We start from the raw sequence: 18,244 nt of genomic DNA, 5'->3' as shown, positions 1-18,244 counted from the left end.
GTGCCCACTAAGTGGCGCTGTATCATATCTAAAGCCAGTTAAGCGTCGTTTAATCGGATCCCTTTTATGGTCATTTTGACCATATTAGGACTGACTCACGTGATCCTGGCGGTGAAACGGAAAATATGACCGAATGACCGGGAAAGGCGAACGTTACAACCAGCTCTTATTCACACTACTGTAAAAATACAACTGTCCAGACTGGATGCAACTGTTTGCTAACAACCTAAACCGGCGGACGTCAGCGTTTACACTCAACAACAGCCCGCAGTCAGCCTCAACGTGTGAGTAATCAAAGCTCTGCATCGACACTTCAGGTCAACTGGTTTCACGTGCAGCTTTGAACTGTCAGGACTTGCTAACGCTGCTAAAGTTAGCATATGTCAACGTTAGCCAGCTTTTAGCTAACTGTCTGGAGAGCAGTGTTTTTGGGAACTTGTGCTTGTCTTCCTGGACTTTTTGAACTGTGGGACCAAAGTCTAAATACTAGAGATGTGACGTGAATGAGCACAAAGTAGGGGGTGACGTCACACCAACTAGCTAACAATCATATTTTTTTATTATGGTCTCTTTGGACGTTTTGTCCTTCCTTCGCTAGCTGCAGCGGTTGCTATCGTTAATAAATTATCTTGCAGTCATTCATAACAGCTCCCGCATGTTGTGGCTATTCTTCTGGTCAGAAAAGGGAAGTCACGCATGCGAGGCTTGGGGACTTTACCCCGTGTGCACTTCCGCTTTGGCTTATTCCCATCAGAGACACCTGAATGTATTAGTCTAATTCTTTAAGTTGACACTCTGGCGAGGCTGAGCAGTCATCACAACCTGTGCAGATATTTGCAGCACTACAGAGATTGTCCCTCGTATAGATTTAAGGTTTGCTGTTCACTTTAAGCTGAACAGATCAACAAAATAAAACGTCTGAATGATTCTGTGCGAATAACCTGGTTGTGGATGGTCCACCTCCGCCAGAAGGTCGCAGTGAGAATGAAGCCAGACCAGCAGGTGGCGCCTCAACCAACACCTTTTTATACTGGTTAATCTCATTTACTCTATTTATTGTCTCTTTGTTGAAAACGTGCGTGAGTGAGTGCTTGTTAATGAGCTATTTACACGTTAATTTTAAGCACTGATCAATGTCACGTTCTTCATTGTTCATCGCTTGAGGTGCTTCTGCTCATCATTCTTGTTACCCCCTTACTCACACATTTACTCCATTGACCGTTTCTATTACGAAGTGATTGTTGTGACAACACAAAGTTATAATGCCATCATTTAATTTCTCTGCAGTCTGAGGTCGTGTCACTGGGGCAAAAAGGAGACTGAGCTATTTTGTAATTGCAGTGTTTTGTGTGTTGTTAAAACCTTTACACCCTACATAGTGCTCGGATCTGTAGATGTTTATGTTCATGTGAGTATCTTTAAATTAGAACTCACAATAACCAAATATTTGGAATATATTATTGCTTCATACAGCTTATGCAGTCCACATATTATATAGTTTTTGAGGTTTAAAATGGTTTTGACTCTGAAGTTCATAGCTTTACCATTTATAAAAGTAGAAAGATGCAAATATATTTAATCGGGCAAGATTCTATTATTATAAAGGCTTTGGTGGCAGACGCAGGGACCTTTGTAACAGCTGACGCCCCCTCCTAGGGTTCAGCGTCAGCTCCAACAATAGTGAAGTGGCCCTGAATAAGCGGGCCAGCAGCAGCGGTCCTGCTCGTGCCTCTGCTGCAGTCCTGCGCTCCTCCAATGGGTTTGAAGTGAGCGCCCTGGCCGACAATAGAGGGTCTGGGAGTGGGAGGACCGGCTCCACAGCGATCCTTCTGGCTTTGTTACACCCGGGAAGCCATTTTGGAAATCTGCTTGTTGTGCTCTAGCATAACACTCACTAGCTTCTGGAAAACTTTCGCATTTTTCCACAAGGAAGCACAACGTTTGGGCTCTCGGCGGTTGCGCAGCCACAAATACGCTCTGGGTTTGCGCGCGGCGGGATGCCCGCAGAAGTTTGCGCATCTTCCGTAACATAAATGTGCGGATCTTGTTCCTTTTGGATTACGCTCTTGGGGAATAACAACATACATGGACTGAAGCACGCGGGCAAGTTGGCATGCTCTTATTAATAACGCCGTATTGTAGCTGAAATATTCCGTGGTAGATGTGTAATTTCCTTTAATTCGGTTTCATTTGGCACTTGCTGAGCTCCTTTACCCCCAACTGTTCCAACATCAACCTCCTCAGGCCTTAATTTGCAGGCTAAATGTTACAGATCTGCGACATTTGATGTTACATGCCGCTAGAATTAAGCTGATACATAGAGTCTTATCATAAGAAATGGAAATGGTCGTTTGACCAGTGCTTCCATGAGTGACGGCGTCGTCTGAATACATGGCGTCTAATTTTAGACCAGGGCAATGAAGAATGTAACGGCTTATATGTCATTTGGCCGCACACCGTGTTCAGTTATTACGCAGAAAAGCCTCCTTTTTCTCGCAATGCCCAGGTCAGACGCACTGTTTTGACAGCGGCTGCACTAGTCTACTGTCGCAGGTGGTTTACGTAAAGGAGCCAGCAAAGCAGATGTGCGTGGTGACATGTAGGACTGTGGGAAAGGTGTCACTGTGTTGGATGTTTACTGTGTGTGTGTGTGTGTGTGTGTGTGTGTGTGTGTGTGTGTGTGTGTGTGTGTGTGTGTGTGTGTGTGTTTCTGGGCTCTTGTTCAACCTGTCTCATAAATAAAGTCACAGGTTAGTAGTAGGAAAGAGTTGAACAGTGAATGCTGAGGGTTCCCACTGCCTCTGAAGCTGTAGGACGTTGATATTTGATTTGAGGCATGAGGAGGTTTTGACAAGTTAAAAAATGTTTAATCATGGCAGCATTAAAACCGCATGGCTGTTGGATATTTGTTTCAGTTTATCCCTCATTTCAGCTTTGGTCCTTTTGATGCGGATTTGAAACATGATTAAGATTATAGCTGCAGATTGTGGTGGTGGATTTTAGGGAAAACCATCTGTTTCTCGTGCTGCCCCCTTTTTCCACCGTTTCTGTTGCGTTTCTGACTTTGCCCAAATTACCTGCCTGCCTTTGTTTTGAGGGAGCAGTGATGCAGCACCACAGGTGTTTTGTTATGCAGCCGGCTATCTTTTAATGTTAATGGGGTAAACAAAAATGCAGCCTTTTTAAAATGTTTCAAAAGTTAAATAAACCCTACATTTATATGGTAATCAACGTATTGGAGCTGGGTGTATGTATTACAAGGACTGCTGCGTGTGTCATGGTAACACATGGTATTTGCACAGCCTGTTCACGCAGGTTTCACTGAGCAGCTCGAGCCTCAGGCCAGTGGTTTCCCGCCCATTGCCTAAAACTCAGCCCCACCTCTTTCTATTGGACTGGGTTTCATAATACCGGCTGCTCTGTGTGGAGCTCAGCCACAAAGTCACTGTAGCAGTCGCTCTCCTGGCGTGAAGTGCTAAATAAAAAGCCGAGAGAGGAGGCTCGTCGCTCGCTCGCCCGCCTCCTGTCTCTACCAGCTGCTCCAGCCCGTCGCCGTCCAGGGGAGAAGAGGCCAGTCATTCACTGCAGCTTCACGAGCGTCTGTAACGTCCGTCCGTCAGCAGCGAGCCAGAGCCAGCATGCAGGAAGAGGTCAGCCAGCTCCTGTCCACAGTAGCATTGTTGTCTTCCTGGAAGTGAGGAATGTCCAGCAGCTCTCATTAGCGTCCGTTGGTTTTATAGTGTAACTGCTGGTTAGGTTTAATAGCTGAGCAGTGTAGATTGACTCGGGAAGAGACGGGATTTACCTCTGCTGTAGTGTTTTTTATTAATGTTTAAATATTTAAAGTCACACTTGCTTATTGGCAGTACTTTATGTGAAAATGTGGCTGAGACAGGCTGAACAAAGCACTGCATGTGTTGCTGTGGCGCGTGAATGGAAGTTAGTTTGTGTCCTCGCTGTTCCTGCTGCCACCTTTTCAGCTTTGGCTTAAAGAGTCCTGTTCTCTGCGTCCTGATTCATGCAGCTTAAGCAGAGAGGAATGACCATGGATTTTTCGCAACTGCACACGTATACACCTCCACAGTGTGCCCCAGAGAACACCGGCTATACCTACTCCCTCAGGTGAGACCTCGGTTCTGTGCTGCGACATGCTCAGACTGTCAGGCCTTTGGCGCTTTTTGAGTTAGACCCTGACCCTGCCTGTCATGTGTGACTCCAGGCAGCTCGAAGGGTCACCTGCTGTGTGAGAGACCTTACTGCTGTTTATTAGTTTTTCCTGAACAGTTAAATTGTTTTATTATATTATTTCTGTAATAACTTGTCATTAATTGTGACATTTTTAACATGGTGAACTACAGCCCATTGTTTGTAAGCTGCAGCCTTTTCCCAGAGGGTGTTTTCCTACATGTGCTGGTTTTGTGTTTGCTTGGATGGCACTGACTCAACTTTATTTAAAAAAAAATGTGGCTTTGTGTGATAATCAAGCCTTGTGATCATGCAGTTACTTATGTTTGTAGTCAATGTGAATCAATTATTACTTACATTTAGTAGTGGTGTGGGTTTGTCTGCTCTCAGAAATGTAGGGTACAAGTATTTACTCTGTTGCAGAGTCGCTGTCCTGCTTTTTTGGCGCCTCGTGACGTGTTAAAAGCACCACAGGCACTGTCAGATTTCCAGTTCAAAGAATTCCTGCACCACCGGCTTCACCAAAGCTCCTCAAACCGAGCATTGTTTCTCCTCTCCCAGACATCACAGCTCAGGCGGCAGGTGTGGTTGACACCTCACCGGTATGGTTAGTTTGAGTGGAGGAATGTCGTCTGTGTCTGGGCTGTCATCGTTGATTTGGGGAGATGCCAGAACAGAGAAAGGCATTTAGGTGTGGAGGTCTAATAATTTAATCTCACCTGGCGGGGCTAGGTGCTAAACTCACTCTCTGACTAGATTTACAGTTTGCCTTCAGGGATGAGATGCCGCCCACCGTTTTAGTGAGAGTACGAATGCGTCTTTCAAATAGGGTTGAGCAAAGTCGGCCCATTATGTTGACGGCTCTGTCTTGCAGAAATGCAGTGCACATCTGAAAAACTAGGCTTGCTGACTGCAGCACACTGTGGAATTCACTGGCGTTGCCATTTAGTGGAACTTTTGTTGTATTAAAGCATACATGCACTTCAGATCAGCCTTGTAAATACACAATGTGAATTCCAGCATGTGAAATGAAGTCTTAGTAACTAGTCACATGTGGTCTGAATGTATAAGAGCCTGCTGGAATCTGGCAGGTAGGCTGAGAGGCTGGGACAAGCTCATTGTGATCCTTAGAGCAGTCAGGCTATTAATGAACCGCACAGTCACAACCATGGCCTGATCCCAGGATTAGACTAATAGTTTATGCTTCTTGATAAGCTGGTTGGGAGAGCTGGGTTTTTATTAGTGTGCCTAATTTACCTTAGAGGCAAATACAGTCACAACTCAGAAGAGAAATGTGTTTACATAGATCGGTTGATCAAAGACAGTTGCATTTCCTTGTTTCCGCTCAGTTTATGATAGATTTGCTCCTCAAGGTGCAGGAATGTTGACTCATCGGGATTTCTAACAGCTTGAAAACTGAGACTGTGGGTGTCTGTGTTTTTTACGTGAGCCCGATCAACAATGAGTGGTGTTGAGACGGACAGAGTCAGGTGACAGAAGCCGTTGGCCCATCTGTTGTGAGAACTCAAAAGAGCAGTGACAAGGTTTGTGGCATTGAATGGTCTGAAGAAAGGAATGGAGGAGCCCACCCCATCTCTTGTTCCCGTCGTCACAGCATCTGCAACCGGGTGTTAATTTAATTACTGTAAATACAGTGGTTAGAACACGTTTACAACTTGGCAGAGTTTTATTAGAGAACTGGAGGTTTCTGTGCTTTCACTTCTATCACGCAGCTGCTCTTCAGTGCATGCAAATCTAAAATCTAGGCTCTTCTAGCTGCCGTTCTAGACCTTTTCATTTGAAGTGTTATGATTTGCTTCCCAGCTGGAAAGTGGTACAGTTGTTCTTTTCGCTCCGCCCTTGAGCTTCACCGCGTCTTGAAACTCAAACTGACTGCTCTATATCTTCACTAAAGCACGTTTGTGGGCTGCGTATTCGCTGCACTTTATATTTTATGATGGTGAAAGTGGGTCGGTGGGGGCTGGGGGTGTGGGGGTTCAAGGGATAGTTGTAGCATGAAGGTAGTAAACATTAGCAGCCGCAGCAGATAAGTGATATTGTGAGAGATAAACGGCAGTAAACCTTCAGCCTTTGCCTTAAGCTATAGATCATTAATTGTAACGTACGTGAGAGCATGTTAATTGTAGATGGCACTTTTACATTTGTATGTAATCACTTCCAGCCTCAGCGGTGTAGTTCTGCCAGTACCCGTTGTCAGTTGGAGACTTGTGGACACCACAGGGAACATGAGGACAGGAGGGACGTGCAGCCTGTGTGTGTGGGTGAGGGTAGGCTGGAAAGCCTAATCACGGTGCCAAATCTTGGCCAACCAGAGATACTCCGTTGGAAGTCTGACAGCTCTCCAGTTGGTCCCAGTTCCCGGCCTCTCGTAAATTTAGGCCTCCGAGCCTCACGGGAAGGAAGGCATTATCCACTCTAGTATTTTGAAGAAACTAGAAGGAACCGTGTGCTAGGTTTGCTGTCGGATCAGGCGTTTTCCCACCCATTTCCTGACGCTCCCATAACTGAAAGTAAGGAGCACAGTGTGGTGCTGTGGTATTATACTGAGCTTTCAATAAACCAATAGGAAGGGTTTACAATATATTGGTGTAAATCAGCCAAGTTCAGCATCCATTTTGTTCAACTCCGATGTTCTTCATCATTTTGATTGGCTGTTTTTGCTTCTCCTCGGTTTTATTCTGGGCGACGCATAACTTCCTGTAAACATTTAGAAAAACAAAAAGGAGTTGGGGTGAGCGAGCGAATAAACTCTGCAGCCTGACGAGGCTTTTGTAACCACACTTGTGGTTTTGAAACTGAGATTTGCAAACCCATGTGGTTTTGATCATCCTTGATGCGTGTTCGTGTGTGGAGTTATTTTAGTTCATATCTATGTTTGTGTGTATAACTCATTTATTTAAGTGAAAGGAACTATTAATAACTACTTTGTTAATGTACATTATAAAATGTTAGAAAGCTGTTTTCTTATTTTGGCAGCTGCTGGTGGTTGAAATCCTGTGATCATCTAATCCCCACTTTAAAGTACACATATTCGAGTTATGTTCCCTTTATTTATTTGGATTTTACATTATCTCCTAATTCCCAACAACTTTACCTAAATACAAAGTGCAGTGTAGAAGCCAGTGAATCTGTAGATGCTTATCTTATCGAATTTTGTGTGTAGTTGTCGTGTAAGAAAGGTTGCTGTGCCCACTGAGTGTGGGAAGACTATCAAAGGTTTAGTGTTATGTAAAGAGAGATTCCAGGGATGTTGGGATGCAACGCTGCTCTGTTTCTTCATTGGTGTCTTCTTCACTCACTTCTAAAAGCATCGTGTCTCTATTTATACCGGTGACGTAGGCCGTGGGAGAGAGGCAGATACCCAGGACCCAGAAGTCTGCTAAGTAATTACACATTGTTTACAGTTACTACTAAGGCAGCCTTGGATCTGTGTTAGTAGACTGGAGGCACATACACTAGGTACATGTAGCTTTAGTTATTAAGTTATTTTTAAAAATTAATAATTAATAAAGAGTCTGTCACAATGTAAATGTTGGGAGTGTGTGCATAGGAAAGTTGTTTTAGGAAAGTTGTTTTTGACCATAGGAATTCTTGCAGTCATGTAAACTATGCAGTCTTCCCTATAGCAGTAATATTGCTGACTGTGAGGTCTGTCAGTAGGAGATTATTTTATAGTGATGTTGCTTTGGCGCTGCACTTTCTGGATTAACTGGATTTTTTTTTTTGCTCTCTTCACTCAGGATTGAAATGACTGTTAACCTCACATTCAAAGCAAACTGGGGAAAGCTAAACCCGCCACTGTCAAAATTTGAAATTCAAATTTCAGTTACACAACCAGTACATGCGATGGGGGGAAAAGAAGCTGCTTGTGTTGATAGTCTTTAAAGTACAAACCCTGTTTCACTTTGACATAAAACAATGTAGTGCATCAAACATTGAAGACAGTAGCGTACAGCTTTTGGAGTACATGTGTTCCCTGAATGGGTGGTACTTGTAGGAGTGGGCTAGAAAGCTAGAAAGCTTATATGTGCACAGTAAGTGTACACACTGCTGCTGGTGCTCACTCTAACATGTCCAGTGCCTTGACACACCCACTGCCTCAAGGGCCAGAGACAGTTCCTCTAAATAACAGGTTGTTTAGAAAGAAGCTCCATCCTTAAATATCCAGCAGGAAGTTTATTCTGTGTCACAGAAGTGAAAAGCTTTGTTGGCCCCCTCGTTTTACTCTGGAGTCCTTTTATACCAGACCAAGAAGGATCTCATGACTTAAGTCTACCTGCTTGAAAAGCGGCATCTGTTTATAAAAGTGAAGCCTGTTTAAATACTTTTCGTTCTAGTTCCACTGAACCTCGCAGTGGCTGCCCTGTTGGCTCTTAGTCATGGCTGCTGGTCTACTGTGCCAAGTGGGTGTGGTCCCGTGAGTCACAGCTGCACAACACTGGCTGAACATTACAACACTCATGGTGTGCTTCCACTTAGGTTTTGGCTTTGTGTTGCAGAGTAAAGTAGAATATGTATTTATTTCAGCCTGCACACATACTGTACTTTGACATGCTTACTTTCGGAGATTTCTACTCCTACAGATGCACGGTTCCTGTTTTATTGTCCTCTATTATCGTTCCCTTGTGAGTGACTCATTTCCTGTCAAGCCCATGCTAGTCGCACGGAACAACATCATCACAGCTCTCTAAATTCACTGAGTGCCTCTGTTTTGTTTGTGTCTGCCACCATGCTGCAGATGACACACATAGAAATGTGCAGGATATCTGTGTTCAGTATTGGTTTGATGTCACTTGAGGCCTGTTTGTTGTCTTCGGATGGAGCAAACATGTAAACGTCCAGGCCTGTGGTTGACTGTCGAGTATTAGCTCCTGTCATCTGGCCATTATTTTCTCATTTCTAATGTTCTGTTTCTTCCTGCTTTGTTCTTCCCTTCTGTCTCAGCTCCAGCTACTCAACAGCGGCGTTAGAGTTTGAGCAGGAGCACCAGATTGCTCCTGTGTACGAGTCGCCCAGGATGTCACGGCGAAGCCTGCGTTTGCAGGCCAGTGCTGGTCACTATGGAAACGAGAGCCTGGCTGATATGTCCCAGAACCACAGCAGCACCTACACCAGCACGAGAAGAGAGACGAGGTGAGACTAGTAATGGCTTGTCGCTCCCACGCTCGCTTGTTAAACTGTCTGTAAATGCAAGTTTATGAGTTGTAGTTATTACAACATACTTGTCTTACTTATATACACATACCAAAACTCAGTTCTGCTTTCTTCGATTATTCCAGGACCCTGAGGAGCAGAAAACAACAGCAGTCCAATTTGAACTCCCTGTCTCTATCCCTAAGCCAAGTGGCCACACCACGGAAAACACTCTCATTCTCAGCTGTCAGTACCCCCATTGCAAGCAGCAACTTGGAGGAAAGCAGTGCACATAATGCAGCATCCGATGCATCTCTGAACACTTTCACCGTGGCCCAGCCCCACCTGAGGCAACGAACCATCACCTCCACCACAACAACCACCACTTCTACGTTTGTGGATGGACACTGGGGTCAGTTCTTGGAAATATGATAGATGAAGTGTTGAGCACCACCATGATTCCTGTTTTTATTTTGACATTTTTAACTTTTACGTTAAACTTATGTAGACTTATCATCTGTATTCTCCTACAGGGAGAAGTTCCATCGCTGATCACAGTTTAAGTATCAATGGCGACGCCAGTACGTCGAAGTCGCACGCCACATCAGTCAATGGTTACATCTGCCACGACTGCTCCCTTCACTCTCAGAAAGACTCCTTCATCACACAGTCATCTTCATCAGCATCTCAGGCTGCAGAAGCTGCCACAGTTTCCCTCTCCTCCTCATCTTCACCGTTCACAAGTATTTACTCCAGAGACAGGAGTCAAAAAAACAAGACAGGTGAGAAAGTGAGATATCATCTTTTTCATGCAACCTGCTTTATCTCTATATAACTTTATGGGTTATTGCAGCTGGAAGTCGAGAGCAAAGATTTGAGGATGTGACTAGCGGTGCTGTGTTTTCCAGGTGTCCTGATGTCAGTGTGCAACACGTGTGTGCGGTACAGCAAAAAGGTCCTGGCCCCTGTAGTGTCTTTAGTCACCGTGGTGTTCAGCAGTGTGCTCTGGCTGGGTTCAAGGGTCAGAAGCTCTCCAACAAAAGGTAATTAACAAGAAGTTATTTACTCATAATGGTTTACCCATTGTTCTCCTTTCTTCAGCTCATGTTTCCTGAGCCACTGGACTTTAAATGGATTTTCTGGGATCTTGAAGGAAGTAGATTTTAGGCGGCTGAATTTCTTTTGTTAGTTTCTTAATGAGCAGGTTTCATGTCAGCCCTTTTCAGTGTTTTGGTTTCACATCCTAATCTGTTTTTTATGTTTGTGTGAGGTTTTCCCATAGTATTTTCTCAGGGTATCTTCAGGACATTTTATTATCATTCAGGTCACTTCTCCATCTCACAGGTGGTAACATACTTTTTCTCTTTAGCCGTGGCTAAAGTATCTGTCACTAACAATCGGTGTATGGGGCCGCGTTTGTCACCAGGTGTTCTTACGTCGTTTTCTGACTATATGAGACAAGCAGTGTCCTCCAGTTTGTCCCAACTGTGGCTGTTTAAGCAGAGCACCCTTCACAGGATGATGGGCCACAGGGCTAATGGCTATGAAGAACAAGGTACCAGCCGAGGTCATTGCACCTGACTGTCTTTGGTTTCTGTGTACTACCTTATCACAGTTCTCTCTTCTTTCAAAGTTAAACTATAGTTATTATTTATGATAAATGATTGAATTGAAATCTCATGTCTGTCTTTGTGTTAACACACTTTTACTTTCAAACTTTTTTTTATTTCTGAAGGAGGAAGTGGCTTCCAAAACAGAATCAAAACTGTACATGTCAAACCACTGTTGCCTGAACACAGTCAACATTTTTTCACTTTCATCTTGTGATGCATGTTCCTCACATTTGGCAGCAATGAGGATACTTGTGCTTCCACAACTATAAATACAACCTTCATGCATAAGCTACCTAAGTAATGTTGGTCACAGTGCATTAAGTGTTTTAACAGCTGATTGAAGCTGCTTTATTTTACAGCTACAGGAAAGCTTTATAAACCCTGCAGCATGTCTTTCTCTGGTTCTCTCTTCATCACTTTGCTCATCTAACTGTTTTTATTCACCCTGTTCATTTTCTTCATGAACAGGTCATGCTGTCACTTTGGTTGTGTCGTCTTTCTAACCCATCTTTTTTCATAAGTTTTCTAAATCAAAGTATTTTTGGTTATGTAATGAAATGTTTTGTGTGTATTTTGCAGCTCACTCAAGCTTCTGTGGAAGCATGAATGTGAAGGATCTGGTTACTGAAGATGCATCACATCTCAAACTCAACGGTTCTCTCTGTAAGCCAACACACACAAAGCACCCATGCGCACACACACACGCCCTTTCTTTCTTTCTTTCACTACTTGCGTTGCCTTGTCGAAGTGGTGACTGACAGAGTTAATTATATGCGTGACCTGTGCGAGGACCTGTGAGCAGAGGTTGTGTGAACTGCTTGAAATAGTCAGTAGCCTTTTGACCAATGTGCCCTGCAGATGCTCCTGTCATCAAGCTTTGCATAATTTGTCATCACTCATGTTACAAAATGTGCAATACTGATTTAAATTTGTTTAGTATTATTATTTTGTATTTTGCTCTTTTTATCTCTTTTTTTATTTTGCTTTTTAAATTTGTAGGTTGTTCACAAGTTCGTTCACACAGCTTTGCCTTTTGTTTTTTTGTGTTTTCTGTTTGCCTGCTGTCCATCATTTCCATCTAAACAGGTGATGACTGTAAAGGGAAGCAGTATTCTGAGACACACACTGCCCTCCTCACAAAGTCCTCCAGGTCTCAGAGCCGGGTGGGGGCACTTTGGGGCCTCCTAGCTTATACAGGTTAATCATTTCTTTGATGTTGCCGACAGCCTAGAAATGTGAAATGTGCTTGAAAATGAAGGATTTAGCGCCAATATGTTGTTGCATTGAGCTTTGAATTAAAGCTTTTGTGCTTTTATTTTGTCTTCCAGGCTCCTGTCTCCTCCAGCCTGGCTATTGTGTGGTAAGAGTGGGCAAAGCTGTGGGTTCAGGGGTTGGGACAGTGGCTAAAACGCTGCTCTCACTGTTGTGGATGCTCCTGACGGCTCCAGGTTGGTGAAGCATTTTTCCTTCTCTCTTTAGTTCTGGACTTGTTCAGCACAATCTCTTCTTCTCATGCCCTGTGTGTCTGTTTTCTTCCACTTAGTGAAGGCAGGCAAAGGGCTTCTGTGGTTTTTTGCATCAGGGTGGTACCGGCTTGTGTCTCTAATGTCTATCCTCAATGTCTTCTTTTTAACACGGTAAGAGCTGTTTCATCTGGAATTCATAGCACTGACATTTCCAACAGCTAAATATGTTTTAATTATATACAGGGTAGAGATTTATTTACTTTGCATCATTTCAGATGCCTTCCCAAACTCTGGAAGCTCCTGTTACTCCTGCTGCCCTTGTTGCTTCTCCTTGGTGAGTGTATAAGAGCACACAGTGTTTTTATCCTATCACAGGTAAAACCAATTTTGTGAGTATAGACAGTGAGGGGGAAAAATGTTACAAGCAGCACACATCCCTAGGGTATGCTGCAGCTCCAGTACCAGATTGAGGTCAGCCTTTCTTTTTAGGGCTTCGAGTAGACTTAGTCCACTCTGCTTCATCCCTGCTCACGAATCTTAACAACACCGTTAGCAATACCAACACACAGTCACTTCTATTTATCCCTAACTATTTCATTATATACGTATTTGTTCTTTTTGCCTAAAGTAAATTAAAAGAGTGATGTTAAAAATAGTGATGCACAATTAATCTAATGTCAGTTGTGACGTCAGCCTTCACACTTGTATAACTGCAAGAGGCTGCAATTTTAATTAATTAATATTTGCTTGTGTGACTATGGCAACCTGTTCTGCTTTTGTGCTCTTTGTCCACACTCACAATAAACGGAGTCAATCCTCTGTTTAATGAGTAGTGTGTGTGATGTGAGGTCACTTGACTTTGTGCTGGTGTAGATGCATGGATTCTGTCTAGAGTGAGACAGTTGACAGGCTTGCCATCCTTAATTTTATACCTAAGGTCTTTCTATACATTTCACTATTATTACCTATTTTTGTATATTCTGCACACATTTACCAACAATTCAGCCTGCTGGTACATTTTCTAAAGGTTCTCTGTAAATCTTTTGCAGCTTTATGGCTTTGGGGTCCGTCCACTGCTGCCTTCCTTGCCTACCTCCCAGCCATTAACCTGACCGAGTGGCGACCTGCATCTCCTTTAACCCTTCTGGCCAACTTCGTGCCAGATTCTGCTCCAGTTATCGACTCCATCCCTGCACCAGAGACTCCACTGGAGAGGACCCCAGCCACACCGGTCTCAGAAGCACCAGTGAGTGAGATAGCCTAATAAGTACTGTGTTACTAAGGCTGTGTGAAAGTGAGTACAGTATATCATCCATTCGCCACATTTACATCTATCTTCTCCTGCAGGCAGTCTACCCACCAGTAGCAATTCCTAGTGTGGACTTGGAACGTCTAGAACGTGTTGAGAGTCAACTAGCCTTGCTGTGGGACCGAGTCCAGCAGGGTGACCAGAAGCAGGAAAAGAGGCACGGGGACATCCTGGGTCTTTACAGCACCCTAAGGGATCAGCTTCACACTCAGGCAGACAGAGAAAGCCTGGAACTCTGGATTTCCTCCCTACTGGAGCAGAGGCTCGGCGTTCTGCGATCAGAGCTGGAGCAGGAGAGTACACAGAGAGCACAGGTAGATGAGAATAGACACAAGATGCACAAGATGCATAAAGCTTATGTTTTTATTTGCAACGCCTAGGTTGTGCTAAACATTGTAAATGTGTTTAACTGTTTTTGCAGAGTGCAGAGCAGAATAGCAATCGTCAAGAAATTCAGGCAGCACGGCTCGCTGAATTGGAATTACTGCTCAACGCTCTTGCTGCCAAGACAGAGGTACCTACAGCAGATTCTTTATATTGTCTGTAACATCTTGAGTATTCAGTGGTTCGAGCAAAAAATTAATTATATCTTTTGTTTGCCACCTTCAATAATGCTTATCCATAACATTTATTATAGGCGGTGCAGCAGAAGCAGCATCAGTATGAACGAAAGGTGGAGGAGAAATATAGTGAAGTCACTTCATCAGCAGAAACAGCTGCTGTCAGGTATTAAAAGCAAAACCTTCATTCATATTTGGTCATTTGATGTGTAAATTTTTTAAGTGAAATGTTAAAAATTACTTAGCTCATGTGGATTCTGTTTTTTTCCCCTCAGTGTGGGTGTAAAGCAAGAGGACCATGATGCTCTGCTGGCAGAGGTTCAGAGGCTAGAGGTAGATCTGGGTAAAATCAGACAGGACTTGCAGGGTGTTGTTGGATGTAGGGGCAAGTGTGAGCAGCTGACAACACTACAAGACACGGCAAGTGACATACATTAATGTTATCATGTATAAAACCTTAGAGTGAAACATTTCTATATTTTCTGTTTCCATTAAATTTCACCTTTGTTTGTTTTACACAGATATCAGCTCAAGTGTCCTCACAGGTCCGCAAAGAGTTGCAAGCTCTGTTTTATGGCAGTGCTGGGTCAGAAGGGGAGCAGGAACTACCGGAGTCATTTATCCACTGGCTATCCCAGCGCTACGTGAGCACATCTGACCTGCAAGCTGCTTTAGCCTCAATGGAGCTAGGCATCCTGAGAAACGTGTCCCTGCAGCTGGAGATGAATCGGGCCCAGACTCTGGGTGAGGCTGAATCCCAAGCCAAATCCATCGTTCAGACAGTAACTAGTGCTGTGCAGCACAGTGCTGCTGTGGAGGGGATGACAGAAGAGGTACAGTAACATACTTTAATGTGGCCACCACTGTTTATTTCATTGGAAACAGCCTAAGACGAGTGGAGCTCTGCTAACTCTGCTCTCTGTCAACTCTCCAGCAAGTGAAACTGATTGTCCAGAATGCTTTGAAGCTGTACTCTCAGGATCGGACAGGTCTGGTAGACTATGCCCTGGAGTCTGGAGGTGAGAAGGAATCAGTGCTTGTCCATCTTAGACCTACCCACGTGACCTTATAATTGCCTTAAAGGATTGTCAAACTAGCTGTTCTGTAACTGGTTACTTTGTGTGTGTGTGTCTTTTACGTAATGAGGGTTCAGGTATTAGTTTAGCTCGTGGACCACTGGTTATTTTTGGCAAAAGCTCAGGCTCCTTTGGCAAGTCTGTTACTGAGAAGTATGTTGACATTTGCTATCTTGCTTTTTTTCTGCATTTTACCTTTTTTAATTTTGTATTAGGTTCATTAACCACATGAATTAGACTCATGTTTTCATCATTTGATGGATGTGTGAATGATGATTTTTATTTTAAAAAAAGGAAATAATTGTTTTATTGTGAATAATTATGTGCCATTAATTTGTCTCCAGACATTTTTAAACATGTGTACTTTGTGTTTGTTCAGGTGGGAGTATTCTCAGTACCCGCTGCTCTGAGACGTATGAGACCAAAACGGCCCTCATGAGTCTGTTTGGTCTGCCCCTCTGGTACTTCTCACAGTCACCACGTGTTGTCATTCAGGTGAGGCTTACCAGAGGACACCAAAGAGACATTTCTGTTTTGTTGATACTGTGGCTGATAAACTGGAGCCTAGAATTAATGTGTCACTAGTTTCTCTTACACTGATTTTGTCATTTGCCCTCTCACTTCCCTTCCTCAGCCTGATGTGTATCCAGGTAACTGCTGGGCATTCAAAGGCTCTCAGGGCTATCTGGTAATCCGGCTTTCCTTAAGGATCCTGCCCACATCATTCTGTGTGGAGCATATTCCCAAGAGTTTGTCCCCAACTGGAAACATCACCAGCGCTCCTCGCAACTTCACTGTTTATGTAAGAAACTTATTGACATTAAGTCACTTAAGTTTGTAGACGAAACAGAGATTAATGGTTGTTTTCACCCCCTTTGCATTTCTTGATGTTTAGGGTCTAGATGATGAATACCAAGAAGAAGGGAAGCTGCTGGGACACTACACATACCAGGAGGACGGGGACTCACTGCAAACCTTCCCTGTTACAGTAAGTGCCATGCAACATCCGAACCTTGTTGGAAATGAGAATGACTTCAACATTGATAATTATCTGTTAATTATTCTCCCTTTTTCTTTTCCAGGAGCAGAACGACAAGGCCTTCCAAATCATTGAGGTCCGTGTTCTGTCAAACTGGGGTCACCCAGAATACACCTGCCTGTATCGCTTCAGAGTCCATGGAGAACCCAGACCTCTGTCAACTAACCACTAACATGAACGCTATCCTTTAACCAATCACCCTAATTGTACATAGCCCTCACCAACATCACAAAGGGGACTCTGCTGCTTTGTGGACATTTTTGTATGCAAGACACTAAGACAGAGAAGTCATGGAGTGTTTAAAGAATGTGTCCAGATGGAATAGTGAATATGTGCTTTTGTAATACTGAAAGAAAACCAGAAAAGGCTGTATGAGGAGTGCTAAGAAGCAGAAGGAACGAGAAGAGGAACCGAACCACAGAAGCAGCTAAAAGTCCCAGTCCCCTTCTTATGAAAGACCTCTTGCACTGAACTAACCCACTAGGGTGACAGGCTTCATCGAGTGGACAAATCCATCCCCTTTTAACACCTACTTGTAGAGAAGGAAGATTCTTGAAAAACACGGGACATTTAGACGTATCTCCATCATTTCCTCACACACTGTATCTTTTTGTTAATCATCAGTTTTTACCTTTTTTAATTTCACAGTTTGCAGTTGTAGTTTCAGGATCAAAGCCACTGCGTCCTCACCTGTGACACTGTCCAAGCATGTCACTCCCTTTGAACCACCTCCAGTGACATTAACTGAGCTGTTGGAGCAGCCCAGAGGACCAAAGTACACCCACGATGGGTGAAAACAAGACCCATGCAAGGTTCCCTTAATTCAAGACTTGGCATCACACGTCCACATAGCCATCATTGTTTTCCCTTGGAACTGAACATGCTGCCTATGGACAACCTTTGAATGTTTTTTCCGAGGTGGAGGCTTGATGGCAAGTCATCCTTTAGTTATACAGCACTATGTTACCACTGGCCTGGGCTCTATGAGTATTAGGAAACTCTTAATGCTATGTACATTAGAAAAATATGTATGATTATGGAAGGACTTTGGGGTAAATGCTAGCATGTGACTCTTCTTACTCTAAACTGACATGCATCCTGGATTTACATGAGTGTCCTCTGAAGGTTTGAGTCCTGTGCCTGGACTTCACATTACTAATCAATGTTGAAAGCTTGATAATATATAACTGCTCCTGTAGATGAGTTGATTGTTTTGTTTTATTTATATCCAGGAGACTCTGTTCTGCTAGCTCAATTATAAACGTCCTCCTTCCTTGGGCTCCCTCTGTTCTGAAAACCAGATGGAATGTAATCTGTATATTTTATTGTTGATATTTTGTCATTTCTAAGATCTGCATTCATCAGTGTTGTTTTGTAAGAAAACATCCTGTTGTTGTTGTTGTTGTTATTATTATTATTGTATTACTGCTTTTATTTCAACTGTCACTCATGGGGTTTTGCTTCTCTCTTTTTTGTGGGTTATCGATGATGTTGGAGGATGCACTGCACAGAAACGTGTTAGAATGTACACAGGTCTTCACAATTTGTTGAAAAATGAGGTTTGTGTAGTTACAAATTACGTTAGCAAATGCGAGAGGTCGAAAATGTCATGTATAAAAAATGGTATGTCCAAATTTATTTATTAACCAGTGTGAATTGGTGACCGCAAGATATTGGTTACTGCAATGTATATTTTGTCAAAAGCTCTTCAGTGCATTTTGGAACCATCTTGGGACTTTTTTTTAAGATAAATGGCTATTTTTGTTCAGTCATGAGATGACTTAACTGCTTTGGAATATATTCCAATAAAGACTTTAATTTTGAAGAACTTACTCAGAATTG

General features: G+C 43.3%; 2 protein-coding genes across 11 annotated transcripts in view; one reads left to right on the top strand and one right to left on the bottom strand.

The window, feature by feature from the left end:
- LOC114860021 (centriolar coiled-coil protein of 110 kDa-like) overlaps nucleotides 1–18,244 on the bottom strand; it is a 30,747-nt gene that overhangs the window by 7,519 nt on the left and 4,984 nt on the right. The gene's annotated exons all lie outside the window — the stretch shown is intronic.
- LOC114860094 (SUN domain-containing protein 1-like) lies at nucleotides 118–18,234 on the top strand. 9 transcript variants are annotated; one of them, XM_029158389.3, is made up of 23 exons: nucleotides 1,709–2,103; nucleotides 4,025–4,122; nucleotides 9,151–9,339; nucleotides 9,486–9,751; nucleotides 9,873–10,121; nucleotides 10,248–10,382; nucleotides 10,766–10,906; nucleotides 11,532–11,615; nucleotides 12,039–12,149; nucleotides 12,281–12,400; nucleotides 12,496–12,589; nucleotides 12,694–12,752; nucleotides 13,468–13,664; nucleotides 13,766–14,041; nucleotides 14,149–14,241; nucleotides 14,365–14,453; nucleotides 14,563–14,707; nucleotides 14,809–15,120; nucleotides 15,222–15,306; nucleotides 15,743–15,858; nucleotides 15,998–16,165; nucleotides 16,259–16,351; nucleotides 16,446–18,234. In XM_029158389.3, the coding sequence occupies exons 2-23, from the start codon at nucleotides 4,040–4,042 to the stop codon at nucleotides 16,572–16,574; spliced, it is 3,234 nt and encodes a 1,077-aa protein (XP_029014222.1). In that variant the 5' UTR covers nucleotides 1,709–2,103; nucleotides 4,025–4,039; the 3' UTR covers nucleotides 16,575–18,234. The 9 variants fall into 9 exon arrangements, with proteins under 9 accessions (XP_029014226.1, XP_029014222.1, XP_029014219.1 ...); XM_029158386.3 differs by lacking the exon at nucleotides 1,709–2,103 and adding an exon at nucleotides 2,711–3,650; XM_029158388.3 differs by lacking the exon at nucleotides 1,709–2,103 and adding an exon at nucleotides 2,712–3,650 and having other exon boundaries at nucleotides 10,766–10,894.

Source organism: Betta splendens, chromosome 8, assembly GCF_900634795.4.
Source record: "Betta splendens chromosome 8, fBetSpl5.4, whole genome shotgun sequence".
NCBI lineage: Eukaryota > Metazoa > Chordata > Actinopteri > Anabantiformes > Osphronemidae > Betta > Betta splendens.
This window is presented reverse-complemented; position numbering and strand designations above follow the sequence as displayed.